We start from the raw sequence: 12,307 nt of genomic DNA on the forward strand, positions 1-12,307 counted from the left end.
GAAACCTGAAATATAAGTCACAGACTCTCAATTGCATTTGAAATGAGAGATTTGGTTATAAGCAGTATCTCTGAGCTGCCTGCTGGTGGCAGCTGTCTTACTGACCAGTGATATTAGCCATACATGTGGAGACCTGATAATATAAAGTAGAATGGCAGTGAGTTTATGTGATGGGAAAGCTATAACATTTTGGTCAAATGTTAAACAGTGAAGTTCTTTTGGTCACTAAAACAATTAGGCTATAAAATTATAACTGTAAATTGGGTTAATTGCAACGTCTAACTTGTAGGGGGTTGTGCTTTCTCTTTAAGAAGCGTGTTGTTGCATGTGTGCATAGCCTTTCTCTTCTTTAAGGAGAGAGTACCTAGGACTGCCTTGCCTCTCTAAGTGCTCCTATCCAGTTGAGTGACTGTCCCCTTTGTATATCCTTTTGCAGAATGAGATCTTTGCATCCCGACATCAGGATGAAAACAGTATTGCCTGCATTGAGGAAAAGTGCTATGTTCTGACCTTTGCAGAGTACTGCAGGTAGGTGGTGCTCTTAACTTGCTGTTGCTTTTGCAGCTTATCTCTGTATCACCAGTTCTTTTCAACATTTCTATTACCTGATCTCATTCAGCAGAACTGCATGTGCTTTGCAGCCTACCTCTTCTAGTTAAACTGTACTGCGGTACATTTAGTGAATGAGAGTGCTCTGCTAATCTAGGAGTGTTTGTCATGCTCTAGCTCCTTTGGATATCTTTTTGCTTTGTGTTTTATAAACACTCTAAGTAGTTTATAAGTGTTTACGCATGCATGACCTTACTTCTACAGAACATGCTCATCAGTAGACACAGTAAAAACACAATAACATTTCAGTTACAAAACTGGAGTGTACTGTAATAGAAAAATGTAGCAAACCCTTACAAGCATTATACATTTCCTCCACGTGCACATGTATGCTCCAAGTTCAACTAAAATGCATATGCCTAATGTGTTTGCTGTCCTTATCACTCTTTGTAGGCATGTCTATAGTATCAGGTGTTTTGGTAATTAGGTCACCCAATATAGTGACTAGAGAAATATTTAACTGACTTTACAGTTTAATTTTTGCTATTTTTAATCAGTCTTAGTGACCAAGGACTTCAGAGTATCTGTATTTTCTAACAGTAACCGTATTTTCTAACATAAAAGTAACAATGGCAAAATAGAAATTAGATTTAAAGTCCAGACCGTAGGTTATTAAAATGGAAAATAACCCTTTAAAAATTTGTCCTATTTGATGTGCTTTTACGCTGTGCTATTGGTTGCATTGTATGCTTTGCTCATCTTGGGCAGTAAAACGATCTTAGCCAGTTTCACACTGGTCCTTATGCCGTGTTCCAATGCTTCACTGGGTTTCTAAAAATGAAGGTCATTTCCTAAAATAGTTATTTTTAATTAAACGAACTTATACTGATTTTTACAAAAGTTCTTTTGAGCACCATGTACATCCTGGTTCTTAACTACCTGCTGCTTTTTTAATAACTCACTCCCCAAAAAAGCAGACGTGAGTGACTGGGAATAATATAGCATTGAGCTTCTGCACTGGTTTGAAACTTCTGGACAGGAGTCCCATTTCCCTGTGGCATGGCTTGACAGGCAGGTGGATGTTATATTAAAGCAACTAGAGCAGCTCTGAATTACTCAGAATTTGCCTTTATGGAACTTCAATAAAAATGGAATAAATCCACTTTGAGTAATTGGGGAATTAAAATAATTTGGAAAGACCCCTTTCTGTCATTTTCCTTTTGGCATATCTACACTTTCAGAAGCACTTGCTAAAATGAGCCATAGAATGAAAATGTAGTAAAGAAAAGCTTGTTGACACAGTGAGGCGCTGCAAAAAAAAAAGAAACCAGGATGTTCTCACAAATGTGCTTGGTATGTTCAGAGAAAAACTACCAGAGAAAAATAGGATAGGTTTGTTCCTACTCTAATTACTTTGAACCTATGAAGTTGCATCAGCTCTGACATGAAGCTGCTGTGATTGGAATATAGCCTTTCCTCATAAATTATTGTATGCGGAGAGGTTACCCATCTCAGAACCCACAGGGGCTATTCCTGACTCACTGGCCAAATGTTGATATATTTTTATTGCACCGTGTGGAGCCTTTACAAATTTTGTACTAATTGGACCTGTTGGCGGTGTTCCTTAGAAATGTGCCTCTCTGCACACTATACAAGTGCTGACCTGTGCTAAACTGGTTTGAATGCTCAGGGAGTCTAAAGACATCAGCACAGGCAGTGGGAAGGTGTTTTCACAAACTGGTCAGCAAAACTGAATTCACTGGCTCAGAAGAACCTCCTATACAGATGCTTGTTCAGATAACCACTGTTGCACAATGTGTGTTTGAAACCACTTGAAGAACTGATAAGGTAGCCTGATCAGTGGTATCCATTTCATTGAGATCTTGCAGATATCCTCCCCCATTCTTAAGTGCCTCTATTCAGGTGAGAGTTCAACCAGCTAGGTTAGTAAGCAGATGCCCCACATTACGTAAGCCTTGTTCATGGTGCTTCCATCCCAGTGCTACCACAGTCGTTTCAAAGAACGTGTTTGAACTCAAGCTAGATAGGAAGGCGATCTTACCAGTGGATGGAGGATTTTGCTGTTTCATTGGCAGTTCTGTGTCTGGGGTATGTACCAAGCACAATGATAAGAGTTCTCACCGTGAGAATTGTGTTCAGTCACAATCTGATCACCAAAGCCTATGTTTCATCAGTGGTCAACAGTTGTTTGTTTGCTTTTAAGCTTCAAAATATTTCAAATGTAGGCGCTTTCTTCCTGATGCCGACCTTAGCATGGAGATTCCAGCCTTTGATCTTTAGGCTGGATTACTGTTATGTGCATGCTTGTGCCCTTAAACCACTCCAGCTCTGCAGCTATTGCAGAACAAGCTTGGCTACTGTGCAGGAGCCTTCGCCCACAAGTTTTACACCCACATTCCATAGGTTGCTCACTTGCTGAACAGGCAGCTAATGTATCACTATTTTATGGCTATAGTCATATAACCTTATGTAAGAGGGCTCTTCTACATCAGGTATTTTCTGCTTATGTCCTGCTGCTACAGCTGAGCTCAGTGAGGTTCTTACAGCTGCTTTGCTATAAATAAACTGTAGAAAGGACAGAAGGCAGGACCTTCTCTGCAGGGCCAGGAATGCTGTCCCTCCCAACACTCCCCACTGCATGTCTGTTTCGTCCCACTGGGCAAGGCTCAAGGTTTTTTATTTTACTTGGTGTTTGGATGGCATGCTTTGTTCTGCTCCTGGTCTCAGCTCTGTTTGTGCACATTCTCTCCATTCATACTAAAATGTTTATATTTTTAAGGTGCCCAGTAGTCTTCTGCCATGAGTGCTTATAAATTAAAACACTGTGGTATAATTATCAGGTTGACTGGCTGGCGAATCGTCTTATACGCACGCATTATTTCTGCAAATGTCCGGTCATTGTTTTAAAGTACCATAATCCACTAGGGCATATTCCTCCTCCTGGACCAGGCTCACAAATGGCAGTTATTGTTGCAGAATATCCAACTCTACCATGCATTAATTTAAGTCTTTTTGTCATCCTGCAGCACCAGTAAAAGGCCTTGTTGACTCAAAGAACGGAGTGTTCTGTGACCTGGTTTATGTTCTTGCTTAATCACCTTTATTTGAGCAATAATCTTTTTCCAGTGCTAATCAACAGAAATAAGGCAAAGGTGGTTAAACAATGCAGATTAACTGTTGTAATCCTCCATACTGTAAAACTGTACAGAATCTACCAGCCAGGAAACTAAACTAGTGTGCTACTTGGTAAAGATCAGAGTAGTTATAACTTGTAAACCAACCTCTAAATCTCTTTTTGGTGAAAGGATAGTTCTGTTCCAGAATCCATAACTTTATCCTCCCCACTCCTGGAGTAGCCTGGCAGGAATATACTATAATGGGTGTAACCCTAAGGAGCAGAAAGAGATTATAGTCTCTTCCAGCAGGAGGCCTTAGCAGGAATAGTGAAAGCTTGAGCAGTGAAGGCACTAAATGAAGATTCCCTGTGACTTTTTGTATTTAATTACATTGCAGATTCTGTGCCTTGGCAAAGCGTCGTGTCGAGGGGATCCCAGGCAGGAAAACAATGATGGTTCCTCCGTCAGAAGAGTATTCCACACCTCCACATCGCAAGGTGCCAGAGGACACTGATCCTGATCTGGTTTTTCTCTGCCGCCATGTCTATGATTTTCGACATGGACGCATCTTGAAGAATCCGCAGTAGCAAAACTCTTCAGTCCAGCTATGGTGATGACAAGTGGCACCAGAGAGCCACTGGCAGGTTGACCATCTGGGACATCCATGCATGCTCAGCAACTTTTCTAGTACTGCTTGCAGGCCAGAAGGAACGTCCAAGAACTCTGTCCTCAAAGACTGAAAAGATTTCCGCATTCAGGAACAGATCCCTGTCAAGGAAGGCCAGCAGTTCAAAGCACAGCACTTCATTAAAGAGCATAAATTAAAATATATACCTATAAATAAATATATGTATATAGATATAGGTACTTGCGTATGTAAATCTATATCTATATATGTATATAGAGATGCATATATTGAGAGGGGTTTTGCAGGGGAGAAAAGCCAGTATACTAAATCCAAAGCCATCATTGGTGGGGGTGGTCAGAATATGCAGGAGGGATGCTGTGGTACAGGTATGAGTCAAGCTGTGACAGGTCCATGGTTTTCATGTCCTGATGTGAAGAGAGAGGGCAAAGCCCAGTTCATTTGCATGGTGCAGGAGAGTCATGCTTGCCCAGCAGAAAAGGCAGGGTGTGGGGATTCTTGATGTCACTGCTACTTCAAAATCCAATAATGCCTCTTGAAGTTGTGCCAAGTGCAGAGCGGCCGTCTGCCGTACTGAATAGTTTTTGCTTTGCAAAGGGAGAGGGACTCCTTTTCCCTGTACAATTTTTCTGCAGTCTATGCTTTACAACCCAGATTGGGGCCTTTAGGCAGGCCGTGAACTCTGTTTCAGTGCAAGGCAGAAAACGGGGCGAGGGATAGTAGGCCTTACCTCACGCCTTTATGGAAAGCTGCATGTCTGTCAGAGGTCTTTGGCCAACAAGGCACACCTCTAGCAGACACGTACTGTTGTAAGATATGGAACACACGAGGTTTGCTCTGTAGGTGAAAGCCATGCTTTTCTTCTCTTTAGGATACTCATCTCCTTGCCCTCCTTGACATCAGAGGCCTTCCTTAGCAGTGTAAATGGTTTATTCTCTCCCTTCCAAGTTCAGTTTTCTTTGCTGTAGTTTAGTCCCTGTAGAATCTAGATGTGCACATTCCACCATAGGTGGGTAAGCTAGAGGCAGGGGAAGAAATGAAAAATATTTCCTTTGGCTATTTCATCCTAAAAATGACACCTGACACGATTGTTTTGGTCTTGGGCATGGTCGTACTGCTGAGAAAATTAGCAGTGCTCTCTCTTGGCACTGCCTTCCATCCTCCTCCCCTACCACTTATACTGACATCTGAACATGCTCACCAGGGTGGCTTTGTGGCTTCTGAAAGGAACTGACCAATGAGAGGTGTGCGTTGTTGAAAAATGCTACCTGATTCCTACGGATACTTTTGCCTCTTGCCTTATGTGTATAGATCCTAGAGATACTTTAGTTTATCTTAACACAAACTATTGAAGTTAATTCTAAAGAAAACCAAAGGACAGCATAACAGAGTCCATTGAATCAGTCACACAAAGCTGGGAATCCATTTGTAGATTGCACTAATTTAAAGAATGAGAATCAACACTGTATCGGTCCATGTACCTGCTGACTGCTGGAGTCACTCATTTAAACTAGGGACCTGCATTTTCAGTTTTGGGGGTGCCTGAACTAGTGTTAAACAATAGAAGTGTTCATACTGCTTTAATGTTGTTGTCCTTTAAGTGGAAGTAGCACTACCTTTACTCACCACGGACACTGACGGAGCTGGAATCAAGCGGATTTTCCTCTTGCTCTGATCACTGAGGCTACGCCTTCCTGGCCTGGAGAAAATATCCCGACCACATTAAATTCCGTTACATGAAAATTGTGCAGCCTGTGTTTCTGTTAACACAGGCGTTATCCATAGATTTGCTCTACATACCAAAGAGGGGAATGTTTATGGAAGGACAAGAGAACCTTGAAAGAAGATGGGAAGGTCTGAGGTCCATGAGGGCCAACCCTGGAAGTGTGGCATATGTTCACTTGATCTCAATGGACAATTCCTGCTCAGTATTCCAGAGGACGATGGAAAATTCCAAAGTCCCTGCCAGTGCGCCCCAGGGGAAAACTCCCAAGCCTTCATTTTCAAGAGGTTTAACCCTAGGCACCTGAGCACAAATCCATAATTTAAGCATCTAATCCCACTTATACCTCAAGGCACTGTTGGTGTCAAGTAATTGTCTGTGTTTTCCTTAACAATTACTTGGAATAAGGAGGTCAGGCCATTGGCACTACAGAGCGCATTTCACTACAGCATCAGAGCAGGGTCGGGGTAACCTCAGGGCTCTCAATTGGCCAAGTGAGAGGGGATGGATGCTCATTGGTTCTAGATGGGAGGATGGTGTAGTTCCTGCTCCCTCGTAGTAAACAGTGGTGTGGTTGTGGAGCAATATTGTAGTTTCTGTAGCTGCTGCCTGCCCTTCTGGTCCCATGGTGAGAGGTAGTTAGTTGTGGCTACAGGGTGGAGAGGGGCGCACAAGGAAAATGGAGCAGTGGGACTAATACAGGGGAAACAGCCCAGATTGATGATATGGGAAAGTCTTAGGAACCCTTATATGGACAAGCTGATATGTTCTGAGTCAGATTTGGGACTCCTTGGACAGCCATCCTGAGTAGGATCAATGGGGTCAGGGACAGTCCATGCTAGGATGCCTGGGGATCCTCTTCTGCAAAAGGAGTAGCTTTATTTACTGGTGTCGTGACAGGGTTTCTCAAGCTTTCCTGCTAATTCAAATCTGCACACTACTGCAAAGTCAGTAAAGCGTTTACTATCCAGCCTCAGAAACCACAGTCACTTGCTGAAAATCTTACTTCTCCTGGTTCCCCCTCCACCTGTCCTATCTCCTTTCCAGGTGGGGGAAAAGAAATCCAGCTTGCCCAAAGGGGGAGGAAAAATTGTATTTACCCATGTTCTGGGATGTGCTGTCACCCCCATCTGGAGAGGAGAAATCCTGTCTCTTCTGATGTTATGTCAGAATCTGCTTCAGGCCAAGAACATTGTTCAAGACTCACATGGTTGCTTATGCTGTTGTGCAAACAGCATGTAAATGAATCAAAATGTCTTATCCATAATGAGAATATTTCATGCTTTTTTAATCTATTAGATATGGAAATATTTTTTGAAACTGAAAATGCAGTCAGTAGAATTTAAATTGAAATGTAATACATGTAAAATATATTTTAGTTGAGAATTTTGTAAAATGCACTTTTTTGTGTCTCTTCCCTGGTTTCCCAGATCTGTATTTCAGTGTTTACAGATGGAATGAGAACATTCCCTATACCCTCCTTCTGTGAAAAAGATATATTAGAAGTAATTCTTAAAAAATAAATTTGAAAAATTGTATTGATTTAGAAAACAAATGTCAAGTCTTGAGCAGTTTTTATTTTTCGCTGTCACTCAGAATTCCATATGGCTTACAGCTCTGGCCAGTTTTCAGGCAGGGGGGCTCTTTGAACAATTTAAGAGGAGAACTGAGTAGAGGCCAGTAATCCAGGAACCAGAAGCGAGCAAGATTGAGTCTGTTAGGAGCAAATGTTAATGTGCGACCTTGGTATGTGTGATTGATGGGGAAACTTGCAGTTGGGAGCGAGGGGGGGAAGTACTTATGGAGATGTGGATATCTGTAGGGTTGTAGAATGAGCCGACAAAGGGATAGGGAAAGTAATTAGGTATCTTTGTGTGTGTCGAGAGAGCCACCCAAGGAGGAAGATGCTGAGTGAGCACCAGATGGGGGCATTGTTTTTTTAATCTGGTTTTCTGTGGCTTCCATCCCAGGAGTATCTGAGAGAGGATGTCTTCCTCTCAAATGAATTAAAAATAAAAAAAGAAGTTGACTTCTTAGTGGTAAAAGCCAAAAACCCCTCAGCCTCCAAGTCCTGTGCCTTCAGAACACCAGACGGAAACGCCCATTGGAACAGACGCATTCAGCAAAGCATTCTGAGGGATGACGGATTATCACCTTGGGGGGTGAGGGAGGGAGGGGAGAGTCCCTTCAACATCACCAGGAGATCAGTGGATGTCTGTAATTTGTATTACAGTAGTACCTAGAGACCCCAACTGTGACAGAGAGACCCTGTTGTGCTGTACATGCACATAGTGAAAGTCTGTCCCTGTCCCGAAGAGTTTACAGTTGAAATAGGACAAAGAAAGGGTGGAGAGGGAACAGAGGCAGAGAGGGGTGAAATGACTTGCCTACGCTCACCCCGCAGGTCAGTGGCAGGGCTGGGAATAGAAGCCAGGTCCTCTGACTCCTAGGCTGGTGTGCCATCCACTGGACTCACTTTCTTTGTCTATTGCTCTGTGTGCAAATCTAAATGTATCTAAATTGGGCTGGTTTATTTTACGCAAATTAAATATTGTGTTTTCTTTGAGGCTGTTGGCAGGTTCGCTGTGAGATTTGGAAACACCGGAGAAGAGCTTCGTCCACTGCAGCAGGTTGGAGAAAGCTTGGAGATTGAGCTGGCTGCAGAAATGGGTCTATAAGGCCGCTAGCCGGGTGGGAAAACTTGGCATTGCAGATTATGTGGGTGTGTACCGTCTGGTGACTAGGCCACCGCTATCTGTTGGCAAAGCCACCAGCAGTCAGTGAAGGCACAAGGAGGGGGGAGATGCATGCAGGAAGTTAACTAGTGAACATCCCGAGCCACAAAGCTCTATACATATTTTGATTTCTGTATTTAGAAAATGCTACAGTGCTGGACATCTCCGGACTTGCCAGTTTGTGCGTGGTCCATTTCCCAAGTGTGTCATACTAACTGTTTATCAAGAGCCGCGTTCACAAGCTCTTCACTACTTCTGAATTGTTCAGATGTCTCTCCTTTTATTTTCCTTCTCACGCTAGGGTTACCAGACAGGAAATGTGAAAAATCAGGACGGGGGTGGGGGGTAATAGGAGCCTATATAAGAAAAAGAACCAAAAATCGGGACTGTCCCTATAAAATCGGGACATCTGGTCATCCTATCTCACGCACAGATTTGGAGAAGTATTAGGCATCACAACCACCAAAGAGCATTTATTGATAGTATCCTCGCTCATCAACTAGTAATGGGCCTAATTTCTTTCTGACTTTCCCCATGTTAGTAATACCCTTTCTGACCCCTCCTTCCCCCCCACACACACATTTACCCTCTTTAGCTGCTCTAATCCTGCATTTTTGCTGCCTTTCTCTTTTCTCTGCAGTATTAACTGATTATATTCTCTTTTGCTTCTGTCTCACTTCCAAGGAAGGCTGCTATTATACCTCAGAACTCTATTAGTCCTTGATGAAGCCATATTGGCCACACCTTGCTGTGTTCTTTTACAGTGGAATAGTAGCTTGTGTGTTCGTTCATTCTCTCTCTCTCATGTGCGCGCTCTCTGGAGTGCCTTCATTTCTTGCTCCTGCAGACAATAGAACCAAGCTCAGGCAAGGATGCATTCTAGCTGGGGAGCCATCTGCACCGGGAAACTGGTGAGTGAACCTATGGCCTTTCCCTCAGTGGCCACCTCCATGTGTAAAAATACATCTGCGGCGGAGTGTGATGCTGTCATCTGCAAATGTCTCTGTCCAGGAGGTCTCTACAGCAATCATAAAAATGGGTTTACGCTCGAAACGAAGAAAAATGCCTCAAATGGAGAGGGCCCCAAAGGGCAGAGGCGAGCGTAGTTTTGTATATCTTGATATGGTTTGGATTTTGGGGAAGAGAGGGGAAATAGGACTTTTGATGGGTGCTTGACTATTAGGTAGGTCTGCCATCTGGTGGCAGACTCATGACTGGGACGCATAGCCAGAGTTATGCGTGATAATGAGGGTAAGAACTGATCTAGCTATCATCATCATTACTTGAAAAGGAGCCAAATCCTGGAGTCCTTACTCAAGTTTAAAAAAAAAAAAAAAAATCCCCCCCTCCGCCCCCACAAGAGTTTTGTTTTGAAAAGGACTGAGGACTACAGGCTTGGCCCATAATGCCTATAGCTGTAACACACCCACCAAGCATAGCTCCCTGGAGAAACACTGCTGCTGGATGGCAAGGCCAGCGCAGCAGGGATTGGAGATCATTGGGATGGGGGTCAGTGCCTTGAGCTGCTTACCCTGAGGTCTGATGAAAAGAACCAGGAAGATCTCCCCAACTCAGCAGTGCCTTGAGTGCTGCTCCATGAGGCTCGGCCAAGCCCCTCAATATGGGCAGACACAGAGCAGTTTGGATTATGTGGTGATTTCCTCTCCATAGGCCTTTGGAAATGGAAAGGGCAATTTATAGAAGTGATGGACTGTTTTTCATTAATGGGAGAGGGACCCTATACACAAGTGAGGGGAGAGAATGAGTCCTGGGAGGGAGATGAAGGCGGGGGGGGGGGGGGGAAATCAGTCTGTTACTGACACTGAATTGGCTCCTAAGTATACAGAAGGGGGTGAATTGGTGTGGTTTGTGGGAGAGATGGTGGGGTAGCACATAGTAACCACTTACAGTATGTGCAAAATGTCTCAGACCCCAGCCCCGCATGTCATAAATACAGCGGGTGGTGTAACCGGCTTCTGGTGAGGGCAGTCCTCTCATCTTTCACTCCCAGAGCTCCAGTGATGCATCCTATCTTTAACCCATCAGTGCCACGGGAGGCTATTCTGTAGCCCATACACTCACTACTACCCACTCCTCACATATTAACTGTCCTTGCCAATTTCAGGTCTTTGGGGTGCTATGTAGACAGATAGTGAGGATACAGAAAACAACTTGCAGGTCTGTGAAAGCTCAGCACAGATCTCTGTGGACTGAACAATGACTTGTGGATTTTTAGAGTTGCATTTTGGGTGTTATGGATCCCTGTTCTGGGCTGTCTCTTTGTGTGCTGTTGTAAAGAATACTGGTTTTGTTTGTTTTTTCTTCACCTACGGATACAATTCAATTATAAGTTTTATTTAGGTTGTTGGGTGAAGGTAATGTTATGGAGTTGTAGGAGATAATCTATAGAGACAATTCCAAATTATGGAACACTTCCTGATATTGATGGAATCCAAATAAATTCAGTAAACATTATCACAGTAACCTGAGCTTGCAAGTATGCGCAAACTCTCCCACAATGCACTGGTGCAAAGACTGTTTTGAAGCATGGTAAGTGAGGACATGCAGTGCTGAGACAGTTTTGCTTGCTGGAATAATGCTGTGTGGACAGCTAGCCCCATGTTTGTGTAACCAGGTTCAGACATGCTCTGGTGCAGTGTGGATAGGCCCTCCCTGGCTTTTTAGAAAGATGCAGCTGCAGCTCCTGAGCTACTTTTAAAGGAAATGTTCTCCTACAAAATGGGAAATGACTGCCTAGGAAGGAGTCCTGTGGAAAGGGATCTGGGGGTCACAGTAGACCACAAGCTAAATATGAGTGAACAGTGTACGTTGCACAAAAAAAAAAAAAAAAAAATCATTACGGGATGTATTAGCAGGATTGTTGAGAGCAAGACACGAGATGTAATTCTAACACTCTACTCCACTCTGATTAGGCCTCAACTGGAGTATTGTGTCCAGTTCTGGGTGCCACATTTCAGGAAAGATGTGGACAAATTTGAGAGAGTCCAGAGAAGAGCAACAAAAATGATTAAAGGTCTAGAAAACATTACCTATGAGGGAAGATTGAAAAAACTGGGTTTGTTTAGCCTGCAGAAGAGAAGACTGAGGGGGGACATGATAACAGTTTTCAAGTACATAAAAGATTGTTACAAAGAGGAGGGAAAAAAATTGTTCTCTTTAACCTCTGAGGATAGGACAAGAAGCAATGGGCTTAAATTGCAGCAAGGGCAGCTTACGTTGGACATTAAGAAAAACTTCCTGCCTGTCAGGATGGTTAAGCACTGGAATAAATTGCCTAGGGAGGTTGTGGGATCTCCATCACTGGAGATTTTTAAGAGCAGGTTAGACAAACACCTGCCAGGGACTTAGTCCTACCCTGCGTGCAGGGGACTGGCCTAGATGACCTCTCGAGATCCTGTTCAGTCCTACGATTCTATGATTCTATACTGCCCCTGCCACCCTTCTGGTATGTTTCATTAAAAGCTCCAGGACCTGCTTCTTTGTAGGATTATGCTTT

At 43.4% G+C, this 12,307-nt stretch overlaps 1 protein-coding gene across 3 annotated transcripts in view; it reads left to right on the forward strand.

Annotated features, from left to right (window-relative positions):
• The window catches only part of BAHD1 (bromo adjacent homology domain containing 1), a 68,862-nt gene extending 61,252 nt beyond the window's left edge, over positions 1–7,610 (forward strand). For all 3 annotated transcript variants that reach the window (XM_034769037.1, XM_034769036.1, XM_034769038.1), the window contains exons 6-7: positions 437–528; positions 4,084–7,610. In XM_034769037.1, the coding sequence (XP_034624928.1) occupies positions 437–528; positions 4,084–4,273 (282 nt within the window). In that variant the 3' untranslated portion in view covers positions 4,274–7,610. The remainder of the gene's footprint in view (positions 1–436; positions 529–4,083) is intronic.
• Positions 7,611–12,307: the final 4,697 nt, after the last annotated feature.

The sequence above is a fragment of the Trachemys scripta genome, chromosome 4 (assembly GCF_013100865.1).
Source record: "Trachemys scripta elegans isolate TJP31775 chromosome 4, CAS_Tse_1.0, whole genome shotgun sequence".
Classification (NCBI taxonomy): Eukaryota; Metazoa; Chordata; order Testudines; family Emydidae; genus Trachemys; species Trachemys scripta.